This window comes from Rhopalosiphum padi, chromosome 1 (assembly GCF_020882245.1).
Source record: "Rhopalosiphum padi isolate XX-2018 chromosome 1, ASM2088224v1, whole genome shotgun sequence".
Lineage (NCBI taxonomy): Eukaryota > Metazoa > Arthropoda > Insecta > Hemiptera > Aphididae > Rhopalosiphum > Rhopalosiphum padi.
Genome location: NC_083597.1, coordinates 536,950 through 553,497, shown reverse-complemented (window position 1 = coordinate 553,497; position 16,548 = coordinate 536,950). Strand labels below are relative to the sequence as shown.

Below are 16,548 nucleotides of genomic sequence, written 5' to 3'. Positions count from 1 at the left end.
ATCGAAATATTAAATTACCTGATGCATAATTAAAAACTAACTTTTTCAAATAGAAACATACTGAGTAGGAATATAAACATAATATATAACATATACAATCATAATTTTATTTAAATTTCATTGGTCAGGTTCAGGTAAATGTTAGTATTTGTTTTCAATTACTTCTAAAATTTGTATAAAAATTAATTTTATCTTTTTTTATTATTATTATTTTTTGTTATGTTAACTATATATATTTTTATTTTACTTTCCATATTTAATATTATGATTATTTATATGTATTTGAACACTAAAGAAACATTTTAATTAACACAAATCTATAATAAACTACAAAAACAAATAATATACGAGTTATGACTGCTTATTACAACTCAAAAAAGTTGATATATTTCAAATATATCCTTTAATGATAAACCAAAATATTTTATTAACTAATTTCTTATCAAAAATGTAATAGTTTATTTATTAGTATACAGTGTAAAAGAAGTTTAAAACAGAACTTTCTAAATCTGTAACATCATAAGTATGAAATAAAATGCCGTTATATCAATTAGAAAGTAATATATATATTCTTAAAAGAAAATAAATATTTAATTTTTATAACAATATTTAGCTTATTTACTTTTATTAATAATATAAGTAACAACATACATAATATAAAAAAAAAAAAATGTGTAATACAAAATATTGAACATTAACCCATATTTTTTTAAACTAAGTGTTTTAAAAAAAATTATCGTTGAACATTTGATTCATTAATATATTATATTATGGTATTTAGTAATATTATAAACATTTCATGAGTTAAAAAATAAAATACCAAATTTATGTATATAATAAGTGAACAATATTGTCATAACATAATATAATTAAATTAATAACAATGTTAATATAGTCCCAATCTTAATTAATATTTCCCACAATAGAAAAATAATTAATAACTAATAATTTTTTTATGATTCATGACTTTCTCCAGAGATCTTAAATTGTCCCACCAGTTAGTCAATTCGTTTTGTACAATTAGATTAAACCATGGTGTAATTGGATGATTTAAATTCTTTAAGAATTTATTCATTTTTGATTTGGGAATATATAAGGCAGTACTCACTTCATCAGGATTGGGATCCAAAGAAACATCTTTATGCAAAATAAATATATAATCAATTTCATGTTCACCCCACGTTCCATCTCCCTCAGACATGTACCTAAATAATACATCAAGTTAAGCATCAACTTTTGAATAAATTGATTTCATTTTTATTACCTTATTCTAGTTATATATTGCAAGTCTTTAGGTTGACACTGGCTTGAAGGAATTCCTAATTCAAACACAAGTCTGCGACAAGCAGCAGCTTTAGCACCTTCTAAGTCTTTGCGCTCATGTTCAATCTCATACAGTGGATGACTGCAGCAAGAATTTGTATAATGATCAGGGAATGTAATCTTGGTTGATGAACGCTGTTGTAATAGTAGTTCATCCTTGGTGTTGAATAAAAACACACTGAACGCACGGTGTAAAGGAAGGTTCCCATTTACTAGTCTGTGACAGTCTCGTTTACTGGCAAAGCCACACTCTTGGTCATGTTGATCAACAAGAATACAGCGTTCTTCGAGGGCAGCTTCTTGTACTGGATTTAATGGTTTTGGTACAGTTGATAGAAATCGACGTATGGGTAATGTACCCAATGATTTAAAAATCAACTTCATTATATAATATAACCTGTTGGTAAATATATATAAATAAGTTAAAATGTATTTAAGTAAAGTAAGGTGCTTGTACTAGTAATGTTAATTCAACTGTGTTTAATAAACTAAATAATAACAACTAAGTATATTCAAATAGGTATTTTAAATCGAATTGGTAATTTATTGTGTTTGATAATAAATAATACATTATTGTAGGTAAAAATAGAAGGTTTATATAGAAAATTAATGAAACACAATAATATAGACAAATTCAATGGTCACAATTACTTTGAAATTAAATATAATTGATGAAAATTGTATCAAAGTAATTAATTATTAATATACATGTAATATATGCATTAGGTCAATTTAAATTTTAAATTCACATGTAATTAATCAATTTTATTTTTAGAATAGCAAAAATATACACAAGTAATATTCTCAAATATAACTTACTTTTGTTGGATCAACATAATTTTAACATATAAAAAAAAAGTTGTTATAAAATTAAAATATTTTTTTTTATTGAAAAATGAGTGTCATTTTTTTTAAATGCAAGATTTTTTACTGATGATAACATATAATCTTAATAAATTAGAGTAGCCAGAATAAATTTTAAGAAATCTGGGACATCAAAATTAAATTGTGATAAAAAAAAAAATAGGTAATTATGTATCTATTTTATATATAATTTGTTTTGCTTTTTTAGTATGATACATCTATAACTATAGAGTATAGATATTACACGTTAAGTATTAATTAGGAATAAAAGAATATTAAAATTAATAAATTAGATAAGATATTAGTTAAAATATACAGATCTAAGTAGATTTTTCAGTGCTGTGAGACTTTCTTTAGTAATGTAAGATATTTTATTATTTTGTTGTAAAATTTAATGCAACTCAATCCATATGTTTTTGCCAATAAACAACATTCTATTACTTTTGTATCTATTAGATTTTAAACTTTAGTCCATTGGTTTGTTATCAAAAAAAAATAATTGCTCTATATCAGTGTTTAACCCCAGTAAACAAAATTCAAACTCTAAGACGATTACAAGGTTTAGAACATTTAAATATATTAAATATTTGTACCTATTTTTGTTTTACTAAAATAGAATTTTTTTTGACCAGTCATAAAATTTGTCTTGAAAATTATTTATAAAAGCAATAAATTCATCAAAGTATTTATCTTAACATATTTTGATTTGATTTTTAACATTATTTCATATATTACTATGTTTTTGTTTTTTAAATAAAACTAATTTAGTTCAATCATTAGTGCTTGGTAAAGTAATGTCCTCTTTTGAATATACATTATGCATAAATCATAAAACTTTTGACAATTTATATCAAATTATATAACTAAATAACCTTCTTCAATATTATCTATCAAGATTTCCATTTCAGTATTAATAAAATGTTCATTTCTTCAGTTTTTTAGGTTATTTAATAAACTGATTAATACATCAACTAATTCAAATGCTAAATGTTTTCCCTTTCAGTTTATTGAACACTATAAGCATACTTGGTATAAACTTCATATATAATAGAGGGGTGATATTTTGAAACAAGTCAACCAATTATTGTCATTGTCAAATGTTTCAATGTTCAATATCAAATATTAGAATAACAACTAATATTTATGATTAGGTTTTGTTTAAAATAAAACCGATAATCGAGTAAGTAAAAGAGTTATGAAAATAATATTAAATTCTGATACATTACTTTATAAAAGTTCAAAACCAATACAAATCGATGTCCTAAGGAACTTTGTCAGGACGCTAGAAAAAATGGTCAACTAAGTATAAATTGAATACCTAATTATTACAAATTAATATGATAGAATAAATATCAAAATTAAAATAATGTCATAAATAAATTGAATTAAATACGTCACTGTTAAACAATATTATTTCATTATGCATTGTTATTCTTTTTTTAATTCTTCCTGTTTATTTGTCTTGATTCAATATGTAAACCTATCCCTGATTGTAATTGTCATAACCAATTTCTAGCACCTCATTATTTTATTCCTAACGTATTTAGAAACATAACACTACAAACAAAAAGTGAATATATTAAAAGTTATTATAATTTTTAGAAATTTGTTTAGTCATTTCAACCACAAGTCTGCTGTATGAAGTCATATTTTTCAATTAATCAAGTATAAAATTATATTTTAATTAATTACTTTCTTATTATTCAATGTACAATGGATTCCGCTTAATGTGGACACGTTGGACCTTCTCTGTTTGCCCACATTAAGCGGTTGCCCATAAAAACCGAAATTAGTTGTATTAATTATTTGGTATTGGGACCAGACCGTTTTGCCCATATTAATAACCGGTGCCAACATTAGGCGGAATCCACTGTATTTAAAATTGAATTAATTAATTTAGTGTAAACCATAGAATAATAAGACTAAACTGAATACAATCAATAAACTTTTACCACATTGTATACCATTTAATTGTAGATACAGTTAAGCTACAGGGAATCTTTACTTATCAAGCCTACCTTGATTCAAACTATTTTGTTACTAGTTAGTCACTAAAATATTTTGAAAAAAAATAACATTATATTTTTTTGTGAATTACAGTTAAAATTGAATACATTCTAAAGAAATAAAGAATGTTCAAATAATTCATATTTCATTAGTTGTCAATTTAATAACTTAATATGAATAACAATAATGAGTAGTTTAAATAAGTATATCTTTTTAATTTTTAGTTAATATGATTACAACGCTTATAAAATTATAACAAAATCTTGTAACTTAACTAAGTTTTTTTTATTAAATGTACAGTTATGAGAGTTTGATACAAGGTTCTTATTATACTTGATAGTTTTAATTAAACTAAAAGAAATATTATTAAATTAATGGTTCAAATTATATAATTGGATACATAATATAATAATTTTACAAGCTAATGTTTGGATAATAAGCTATAACTTTAGCTATTAACATTTATGGTAATCATAAGACAAAATTGAAATTATAAATATAGGCACAGTTATCTACTTGAAGTAGATAACCATGATTGATATATTCTTTTTCTATTGTTATATAATTTTCTTAGAACACCTACCTACACAAAAGTATAATATAAATTAATTTGTTGTACATCTATTCTATTTTCTATACTCAATTGTGCAAAAATGCTGTGTTTCTATTGCATGATTAATAAATTTCTAGTTTTATTTAGCTGGAACTGAATTAAAATTTAAAAATTTAAAAATAAATATTTTTATACTAAACCAAAAATATACTTATTTATATTTAAAAAATAAAACAAGAAACTAATATTGATAGAGAAAATAAATTTCATACAAAACTTGTAAACCTATTTGAAATTACCAACTACCCATTACCTAATTATGACTTAGTAGTATATTATCTATAATTTTAACATGACCAAATGTCAAATCTCTGGATCAAAATGATGAAATCACATAATATACAATTTAAGTTTTTTTCAGTTTTAATACATGATATAAAAATAAATAGGTATATTTAATTATTTTTATAATGTTTTATTTTAAATTATATTAATCTGACAGCTGAATAATTATGAACCAACTTCTATTATAATAAATTAAAAAACACATTAAGATATGAAAATTATTTTTGAATAACTAAAATCATAATTTATTAGTATTTACACCTATTAGCTATTATGTAATAATTGCTCCTTGGTCTTCAATAATGTGTAGACAATAATTATTATGTTATTAACCTAAATAATAGTTATATTGAAATTAATTAATTAAAAATCAAGCAGCCTATTAATTATCTATTATCTTTTATAACAAGATGTACAATCATATTCTAAATAGAAAACACTTTTACTAACTAAAGATGTAAAATTAATTTTTTTTAAATATATCTTATATTCGTATATAACATTTTACTTAGATATATTACATTATATAAAATTAAATATTTTTAATACCTACCTTAAAAATTAGAAAATGAAGTTTTTTTTTCAAAATGTACTATAATAGACCTTAATATTGTGCTTGAAAAGTTTAACAACCTATTGTATGTTTTACCATAGGAACAAAAATAAAACAACATACCTTAAATAAAAAAAATTGAAATGCGTTTAAGACTAAGATCTCAATTTCAATATAAACGGCGCACTCAGACTAACAACACTGATCGTAGATTCGTAACATAATAGGTAGAAGACACCGTGCACACGTCTTAACACTAACAAGAAAATTAGAAATCGTTTATCTTTTTGTTGGAATTTATACCTACGGGGCAATAGGTCAGTAGTGGCACAGTTCCATTACGATTTAATGTAAATAATGTAATATTTTATTTAAAGCATCCGCTTTTTTTATCACAAATTTGCTACGTTATGAATTGTGTGATATGATGATATTAATTGACCAATGCGATGACTTCCCTCTTAAATTTTCATTTTAGGTTACTATATTGAAATTTTCAATTAACGTATTGTTAATATTTGTTAATGTACTTAGTACTATCAGATCGTATTAGTATATTACTATTTACTATACATTCCAGATTTCCAAATAATCTAATATTCTATTCTCCAAGCAACAAACTATATACAAACATTAATGAATAATATGTTGAATAATGATTGTTTTTTCTACTGTCCATTGTCTGTAGTGTCTAGTGTCTATAATAGTCAACAGGCTATTTATTAATTTTTACTTGTCACTTTTCTTTGTTAGTTATCACTTTATCAGTTTATCGTTGTTGATTGTTTATTGTTCAACTTTTGGCAGTTTCTCAGTTGTAAGTTGTTCTAAAACCTGAAGTTCTTACTTCTTTCTTCACTTGTCGATTCATTGTTCACAGTTTACAGTAGAAGTAGAAATTACATATTACTTCAACTTATAGTATTGACATTGACTGTTTGTCACAGAAATACGATTGTTCACAGTTCTCTGTTGGATGTCGAAACTTGGCATCTTTTAATAATTTCTTTTTATGGTTTCCAGTTTAACCTACTAGGTACTATCCATGTAATAAACCTTAAAAGTCGATCCTAACTTAAATCTTTGTTTGCCTAGTAATTAACCAATTTATTTTACATTAAACTTTAAAATTATCATGAATAGTAACTTTAAAGTTTGCCATACTATTTCTGATGTGAAATCGGCGATTTCGCATGAAAATAATTCATTTGATGTTCACATTGAATCTGAATTGCCTGAAACGATGAAAACTGAAAAATATATTTTAGGAATTGATGAAGCTGGTCGTGGCCCTGTCCTTGGTATGTATAAAAAACAATAAAAATATTCGCAACAATCTCAAATAGGTGAGTTTGGTAATAAATCAAGTAATTCAATCCTACAAGATCCTGACAATAGATGTAATGATGCATTTATTGATCTTAAAGAATTAATGTATATTAAGTACTTGCAGTTAGATGTTTTCAAAAGAAAAAAATATTTCTAATTTTCAATTTTAACTACTTATCTCAATATTTCTATATCTTGACTATACTATATAAAATTAATATTATATATTTAATGATAGCCCAGATCACGCCTATATACTAACTTCTAAATTCTCATACATATATTAAAATATTTTCTATTTTACTCATAGTCATAAATACATATTCAATGCTTGATTTAGAAGTTTTGAGGCCCCAGACAAAATATTAAATGGGCCTATTATTATAAATTGTAAATTAAACTAATAGATCAATTAAAATTAAAAGAATTAAATCTAGTAGTATGTGGGCCCCTTAGTCTACATGGACCTTGGACAAATACTCATTATGTCCTTGCGTAAATATGGCCCTGCACATATACTTAGTATTTAGACATTTTTTTTGTCATTGTTTTCCAATAGTTTTGTTTACTGGTATTGCTAAAATATGCACTTTTATCTTACATTTATATTCAAGTAGAAAAATGGTAATTTTTATGTGGAATTCGGTTGAGAGGACAACCAGTATCAACTTGGCATAAAATTAATATGAATTTCAACAAGAAGCCAAGTGACTGTCAACTACTACTTTAAAATAATGCTATAATTTTGTTGGTAAAACAATAATAAGAATACCAATATTGGTTTTATAAATTTCTGTTAAATAGTTCTTGAAATATCGAATATAACATTTTATAAATTACCCTCTAAATAAGCTGTGGCGTACAGCAAAAGATTATCAAATTGCCGCTGGCAGGCACATCATAATCAAGGTGTTAAGGTGTACACCATTGGCTGAAATATTATTATAATATCTACACTAGTATTTACAATAGATTTATATACCTTCTATTTTGAATTTTGTTTGATAATTTTCTTAAATAATATATTTTTGTATATAATCATCTAGGTCCAATGGTATATGGTACATCTTACTGTTCAGTAGATAATCAAGCTATATTAAAATCATTAGGATGTGCTGATTCTAAAGTTTTGTCTGAACAAGCTCGAGATGAAATCTTTGATGGAATAACCAAACAGTCTGAAATACTTGGATGGGCTGTACACATTATATCACCAACTACAATAAGCAATTGTAGCTTTAGAAGGTAGTTATATGAAATGAAACATTTATTTTTATTTTTGTAAGTCATAGTACTAGTGGTAATGTGGTATTATCACAATTTTAGAAACTAGAAATCCAGTAACATAACTACTTTGTATTCTATTTCCTTATTATTTTAAACTTTAAAAAAAAAATGCTATTATTAATGCAGAGGTGGATATGCTGCTAACAAATTAATTTGCGTATATGCATATCAACATATCGCAAAAATAAAAATAAATATTGACATCGCTTACATAATATATCATAGTAATAGTATCAACTCAATAAATTTTTTGTATTATTTTGAATTAGGCAAAAGTGTTCTTTGAACGAAATTTCACATAATGCTGCTATTGGTTTAATACAGCGAGTTTTGGATAGAGGAGTAAATATTTGTGAAGTATTTGTTGATACTGTTGGACCCCCTGATAAGTACCAAGTAAGAATATTATAAGTTTTTATTTTTAAGATGCATGAGTACTAAAAGGAACATACATTAGTACATAATATATCTACTAAAATTGTTCTATTGTTTCTATAAAATGTGTGCAATACATTTTTAATATTATGATTATATGCTTGTAAATGGTAAAATCTCTTAAGAACCAAAATTCTATGAACTAAGAATAAAAACAATAATATATAAATGCATTATAAGGTAGTTATCGTTTATCGCCACTGCCTTTCTAAAAACACAGTAATTTAAAGAAATGTTTTGTATTTTATTGCTTGTATAAGTGTAGACACAATCCTATCTTCAACTAAAATACATTCTGTTGTTCCTATCTAATGACAAACAGTTATTTGCTTAGGTTGTTGCGATAACCGATAAGTACCCATTATAATAATATAAATGGTATATTATTATTTATTATACTTGAAACGTTTAAAATATTAGTTTTAGATTTTGTATTGGCACTTTAAAGTTTGAGCCAACTTTTTGAACTAAATTACTATTTATAAAAAAATTTGTTGAATAAAGGTAGAAATCAGAAAATCATTTTATGCTTATAAATTATAATATTGAAGTAAACGTATAACATTTTGAAAATTTCATTTAATAAATTAATATGAAATATTATCAATTTACCTATATAAAAATGTAGAATGTGTTTAAATATTATTTTATTGTTATTATTAATGTAAATTAATATTAAATTAATATTTGTGACTAAAATCATTTGAAGATATGTATATTGAGTATGTTATTTAGTTATTGAATAATTAATTTATTGTTAATTTAATCTGTGTATTATGTGTAAACTGTTTTTAATATTTTAAGGTTTACATTTTAAAATTCATCCTTTATAATTTATTATATTTTGTTATTTAATCTTTAGGAAAAATTATTATCAATATTCCCTCAATTAAAAATAACAGTTTCTAAAAAAGCTGATTCTTTGTTTCCAATTGTAAGTGCTGCTAGTATTTGCGCCAAAGTAACTCGTGACGCAGCATTAAAAAACTGGAAATTTATTGAAAAACCTGGAGAAGATATTGATTCTAATTGGGGAAGTGGTTACCCAAATGGTAAAAAAAAAATATACATTATAATTATCAATGGTTGTTTTTGCTATCAGTTCAGAATCTAAAAACAAAGTTACATTTAAAATAATTTTTACTTCTTAGATCCCGTAACAAAAGAATACTTAAAAAAAAACATAGACCCAATATTTGGATTTCCTAGTATTGTAAGATTTTCTTGGTCTACGGCAGAATTAGTATTAAAAAATAATGCAGCACAAATAGACTGGTAAGTATATATTATTGTATCATGATAATTGATAATATTATGACTTTATGAGGTATTTAATATAATATATTAACATATTATATTGATATTTAATTTTAGTTTCATAATAACAAATTTAAATACATGTAATTTTTAAGCAAAATATTTAATATTTTTTTAGGTCTGATGAAGAAGAGGACGAAGATAAAAAATCATTACCTATAACATCATTTTTTGGTCAAAATAGTAAACGAGTTCAACAAAAAACGCCCTTTTTTGATGATAGGAGTTTAATAGTTACAACTAAATTTTAATTAATAATAAATCATTGTTTTATATTTATTCATTTATTTTAAACAATTGTAATAGTTATTAATGTATATTTTCAACTTTTAGAGTGTTTACAATATTTTAAATTTATCATTCAATAGTAATATTTTACATATAAATCAACATTAACCTAACCTTAAGTATTACATAACAATTCTTTAATAAATCACTAAATTACAATAATTTTTATTTATAGTAATATACTTGATACTTGAAATACAGGAAGGTTGTTTCTTTTCTATTATGTGTTTTTATTAAATTAGTTATTGTAGATTTTTTTTTTTAAACACTTCTAGACTGTAAAATTTTAAACAAATTACGTGCAGCAGATTTATAAAATTTTAATTTAATAGAAATAAAAAAAAAAGTTTTTTTATAACTTGTTATGTTTTTGAGAAAAAATGTATTAACGTATTAACAAAAATGTTTTGAAATGTAGTAATGTATTATGCTTTTGAATATTTCAACATCGATTAAACCCAACTAACTTGTTTTAATTGTGTGTTAAACAATATGAAATATTTTTTTTTTTTAGAAAATGTAATTGAAACATCAGTGGTTAATGTGGGTTGAACAACCATCATAGTCTTTAAAGTTTAAAGTTAAAGAAAAATATCATAATATTAGAATCCCTGGTTAATATTCTATAAATAGTTTAAATGTTTGTAGGTACCTATGGTGTGTACTGTGCAGGCACAAATGCAGGAGGGTTTTGGGTGTTTAAACCCCCTACAAAATATCAGGAACAAAAAATAAATTACCTGGTCTACAAATGAATAGTATGATATTTATATACATTTTTACAACCCCCCCCACAAAAAAAATGTTTTCCTGCGTTTGTGTCTGGTACTGTGTATTTGTGGTTAAGTATTGTTACGGCACTTGTTATTAGAATTTTGGTGTTAATTTAAATTCAATACTATTGATATTTAGATCTACTTTAATTTTTGGAAGATAATGTCATGTCATATTTTTTTGGTAGTTTTGCACCACTGGATACCTATTCATTTATTTATTATATCAGGTGTTGCTCAATTATGTTTGATAAGTAGTTATAGTGTATAGATAGTTTATAACATTATATAAAAGTATCACAATTCACAGTGTTAATATAGCAATAAAATAAATTCATACAACTTAATGTTTAAACATATGAAGTAATAAATTAATTAAGAGAACACCATGCAGGATACCTGTATGTATTGTATCTGTCTTACATACAAACATCATGGTAGATTTGAGTTCAATAGCATCTAGCTTATTTATTAAAGTAAATTTATCTATTATCAAACTTAAAGGTAAGAATATTATCTAGGGCATCTCACAAACTTTTATTAAGATGATAATTTAAATGTGAGTTATGAGCATTTTAAAGTTGTAATATTTTACATAGCTATAACACACTATGTGATATCAATAAAAAGCTCATAAGATGCCTTAGATAATATTCTTGCCTTTAAGTTTGATAATAAGTACATTTACTTTAATATTACAATTAACATAAAATGTATTTTGCTCAGCGTATATTATTTATGATGTATGTAGCAAGACAGAAACTCCACATTCAGGTCTAGCATCCTCTTAAGAGAATTATTCAAATAAATTCAAAAAAATTATCAACAATTAGATCAATGCCTATTAAAATTGTTGTCAAATTGCATTGAACGATTTAAAGCCTTAAAGGGTCATTAAGATTATAATTTGAGCGATAGAGAGGCACATCAAAAATAACTTAACTGTGCTTAGTAAGCACTAACCATACAAGGAACATGAAAGTTTAAAAAAGTTCATAGTACCTACCTAAGTAATTAAGAACAATTTATAATACTTAATATCACCATAAGATAATTACCTATTAATTTAAAGATAAATCACAGGTCTAGCCTTTCCCTACGCTTAGCTAATAATGAAAGTCTAAAGAATGACAGGATCAACTGATATAAGGGGGAGGCGTACCAAACCATACCAGAACCTAAAAAAAAGATTTTGACTGCTTATGAAATAGCACCTATGTCCAATATTATGAAATATGAAGTGGTCTGATAATAGAGAAATAATCAAATAACGATCTAATAAATGAACAATAAATAAGCTAAGTATACTTGAAACGTAAGTGGATTATTGAAATCTACAGTTACGAATTTACGATTAATAACATTTAACATTGAATAAGCTTATTAGTTATTTGTTTTGTTTAAGTATTTATTGTTTATAAAAATAGAGTGAAAAATCGAGGTAATTTCCTAGGTATTTGTACTAGTATACCTACGCGTCCACACTCAATATTATTTTTTTTAAAAATGGTTAAATCTTAAATATACTTGTAGAGATTCGTGATTCGAGTAAGTACATTCTAAATTAAGTGTATAATATGCAAGTTAGATTAGGTTAAGTGTCATAGTATCGTGTTTTAGGTGTGAAATTATTTACAACGGCTGAAATCAAATCTTCGAAGAGGGCAATATTCGTCAGGTCCTGGCAATCGAGGTGGGACCGCTCAGCGAACGGCAGATGTACCCACCGGCTACTGCCCGATATCACTCGGTGGCTGACCAAACCGCCAATGGATCTGACGTTCCACATGACGCAGACGCTGTCTGGACACGGGTGCTACCAGGCATACCTTCACAGGACGAACCGTGCCAACGACAGTGCCTGCGTTCACTGTGGTCATCTGGAGGACGACGCAGAGCACACCGCGTTTGACTGTCCCCAATGGGACGCCGACCGGGAAAGGATGCGGCCTTTCCTCAACGGTCGTCTACCTCGTGCCGAAGACGTGTCGGACTTGCTCTGTGGTCCACTCGGCGCCGAAGATCAACCACCAAACATCCGTGAAGCTTTCGCGCGAGTCCGCGGAGAATTCATTGGAATGATAGAGAACATTTTATCGGCCAAGGAGGAATCCGAAAGGGACAGACAGAGAAGAGGATAGTCCCGACTCGTCGTAATCACGACAACGTCGGAGGCGCCACCGACCCCTCCGTTCTATCCACTTATCATAGCACCACGGGGAGGAAGGACGATCACAGCATCGGGAACGAGATTCCAGAGCGGCGGACTGCGGTCGGCTCACGAAAAGGACTAGGATCAGCACGATGTTAACTAAATGTCTTATTACTGTAACCGATAAATATAAGGGGGCAAGTCGCGGGGACTTTCCCGAGTGCCTCCATTATAACAAATAATCATATTATTAAATTCAATAAACGATGGCGGTGCTGTGGAAGTAATGCGAAAGAAGTTCCCACGGCGCCGTCAGTTCAAACAAGAAAAGAAAAAAAAAGGTGTGAAATTATCTATGATTTTCATTACTTACCTATAATGTTATGAAACTCGCAAACTATATTCAATGCTTTCTAATTAATTAAACCGATTAATAATAGTTTTTTTCCATTACTAGATTATTCTCCAACAAAATCCAACTGCATTTAGTTAAAATGTCATTTAAAATTCTATAACAATATGCCAATGGTAGGTATCTATTATAATTTATTCATTTGTTTTGTTTTTCGTACGTATTGTTTGATCGTGACCGTCAATGAAACTGTACTATTGTTCGTGTCAGAGTGTACCAAACTATATGTAGGTATTTATTATCTATGATATATTATTATATAATGCATATTTGTTTGTTTTTTCTTTCACGAATTGATGCGGAAGCCAAGTACTTATACGTGAGAACATTAGGTTTGTAGTTAACACCACGCAATCTATCAAATGAGTACCTATACCGTTTATTTGGATTCAATCGTATGTATTATTAATTATTATTATTCATTAACAATAATAACCATTTTAGAATTTTAGATTATTGGTGCATGGAAGCTGGAGTAAGAAAATTGTCCGTTCATACCTACCTAGAAGATTAGAACGTTAGAAGAAATAAAATAATAGAAAACCAAATTATTTCAACAATTTCATCCAGTTGACAAAAAATTACATTTTGGGATTAGGCAATATAGTTACAAACATGATTTACATAAAATAGGTCAGCAATGTCAGGATCCATTGTTTGGAGATTAATTTTTTACTGTCGGATATACTTTTATAAAAAATTAGCTTTATAATCAAGATTGATTAAAGTAGACAATTCATATTTTAATACCATACCTAAACTTAACTATTATTATTACATAAACAACAGCTTATTAATTTACTTTAACATACTCGATTAAAATCGAGTCGATTTCCACCATTCAATTTGTTCGAACACCGATCCTCCTGGCGCGTTTCAGCCGGGTCAAAGACCATCGCGACGCAAGTGACTGTCCGGTCATCACACTTGTCCATTCTCCCTCCCGAGTGGTCAAGCTGTGATCGCCGCGAACTTGTCGCCGCCGTCCCGGTTGACGCGTCAACTTTGTCACGCCATCTTTACACCTTTTCTGACTGTCGTCAAAACCGGGCGACTTGTGTTGTTGCCGCGGTAGGCCCGACACCTTTTTTTATACGTGTGTGCCTGGTTGCGTTGTCCGGTGGCATAAAACCACGTGTTTATTACTACGTTTAAGCCGGCGTTCATATAAACTTACATTTTTCCATTTATTATTGTGGCGTCGTGTGCGGCCGGATATAATTATCATTTATACGTCAGTACGTCACAGTCTGACATTCAACGTGCGAAAGCGTTTTTTCATGCATTTATCGGCCAAGTAATATTTTCGGTCGTCGTAATATATATATACACAGTGGCGTAATTGTGGGGGGGGGGCAAGAGGGGGCACTTGCCCCCCTGACAATTTTTTGAAAGCTAAAGGTATATATTTTAACCGGGGAGGAGGGGTGTCAGGGTTTTGATAATAATAAATATATTACATTCATTATACATTGCCCCCCCCTAGATTTTTTCCCAGTTACGCCACTGTATATACAGTAACCGTCGCGGCCGTATTTATATATATATATATATAATTACATATTATATCACTTTATGTGCTACGTCGTCAAGCTGGTCCTAATCATCTACCACACCAGTGAAGATTATTAATTTGGATCCGAGGATCGACACCACTACCGGATACTCAGGTCTATGATTTTTTTGTTATATTGTATACCATTATTTGCCTTAAAGGTGAATTAATATTCCATGTTATAATAATTAGTATTTATATTTTATATTATTGATTATTATTATTATTTATATGTTATTATTATATGATTTTGGGGCCTCGTATTACTCTAATATTATATTTATTTTGTAACACTTTGTGACAGCGTCACATTATTATACATATTATTTAGAGTTTACAACTAATTGATTTTTATAATAATTTGTTATTAAGTTGGTCACCTACCTCTGTGTAACACCTGCGCAAGTTGCGGCAGACAACTGCCCTTTTCGTAAGATCTGTCGCAGCGCCAACACAATTTAAATTTTTTTATAATTGTTTAAGAAAAAAAAATAAAACTTATGCTACCTATTCAATTGTATTTTTCTTACTAATGTCTACTGACAACTGTAAAAGTGTAAAACCCACATTTAAATAATTTATTGAATTGTCATGGTTAGGTTAGTGAGGTGAAGTGAATGGTGATACGTGATTTCTGGATCATATATATTAGGTACCAGCGTCGAGTTACCCTACAGGCAAAATAATCAGGCAATTGGAGCGGCAAATTTGGCGCACTTAAAAAATAAAAAATATTTATAATATTATATTATAATTTGAGACGGCGGCAAATAGCTTAATTCACCACTGTTAGGTACTCTACACCAAATTAATTAATTAGAAATACTAAATAACTAGATATAGGTAGTCATTTTTTTAAACTATTTAAAAACAATCATAATATATCGTAATGAGCAGTGTCGGCCTGGCATACCAAAGGCCCATGGATCAGTTTTTTTAAGGGGCCCCCAAAAAATGTACACTGTATTTTGTTGAAACATTATTTTAAATAAAGTTTAAATATAGGTACTTTACATTTTTTCCAATATAGATCATATTATATAATACCTATATATCATAATCATGATTCATGAGTTAAATTAAATATAAAAGCAATTTTACAACTAATTATTTTTGAAATACCTACCTAGTAAGAATGTTTTAAATAATAAAACACAATTTTTAAATAAGTAATTTTTTTAATTTATTAGATGAATAAGCTATTGTTTCAATTAATTTTTGAGTATCAATGGCTATATTCTTTTCTATAGCCATCAACATTAATGGAGTAAGGTGGTTTTGGTGTAACGTTGAGCGAAGTTTTGTTTTTATACATTTAAGCTTTGAAAATACTCTTTCACAAGTTGTTTGTGTTG

General features: G+C 27.1%; 2 protein-coding genes across 3 annotated transcripts; one reads left to right on the top strand and one right to left on the bottom strand.

Annotated features, from left to right (window-relative positions):
- Positions 1-422: 422 nt before the first annotated feature.
- LOC132931804 (isopentenyl-diphosphate Delta-isomerase 1) lies at positions 423-6,014 on the bottom strand. Of its 2 annotated transcripts, none has more exons than XM_060997821.1 (3): positions 5,646-6,014; positions 1,265-1,720; positions 423-1,205 (listed from the first exon to the last, which is right to left on the bottom strand). In XM_060997821.1, the coding sequence occupies exons 2-3, from the start codon at positions 1,705-1,707 to the stop codon at positions 935-937; spliced, it is 714 nt and encodes a 237-aa protein (XP_060853804.1). In that variant the 5' UTR covers positions 1,708-1,720; positions 5,646-6,014; the 3' UTR covers positions 423-934. The 2 variants fall into 2 exon arrangements, with proteins under 2 accessions (XP_060853804.1, XP_060853803.1); XM_060997820.1 differs by having other exon boundaries at positions 5,769-6,014.
- Positions 6,015-6,192: 178 nt separating this feature from the next.
- On the top strand, positions 6,193-10,519 carry LOC132931803 (ribonuclease H2 subunit A). The gene is made up of 6 exons (XM_060997819.1): positions 6,193-6,946; positions 8,021-8,219; positions 8,531-8,657; positions 9,559-9,748; positions 9,848-9,971; positions 10,132-10,519. The coding sequence occupies exons 1-6, from the start codon at positions 6,781-6,783 to the stop codon at positions 10,262-10,264; spliced, it is 939 nt and encodes a 312-aa protein (XP_060853802.1). The 5' UTR covers positions 6,193-6,780; the 3' UTR covers positions 10,265-10,519.
- Positions 10,520-16,548: the final 6,029 nt, after the last annotated feature.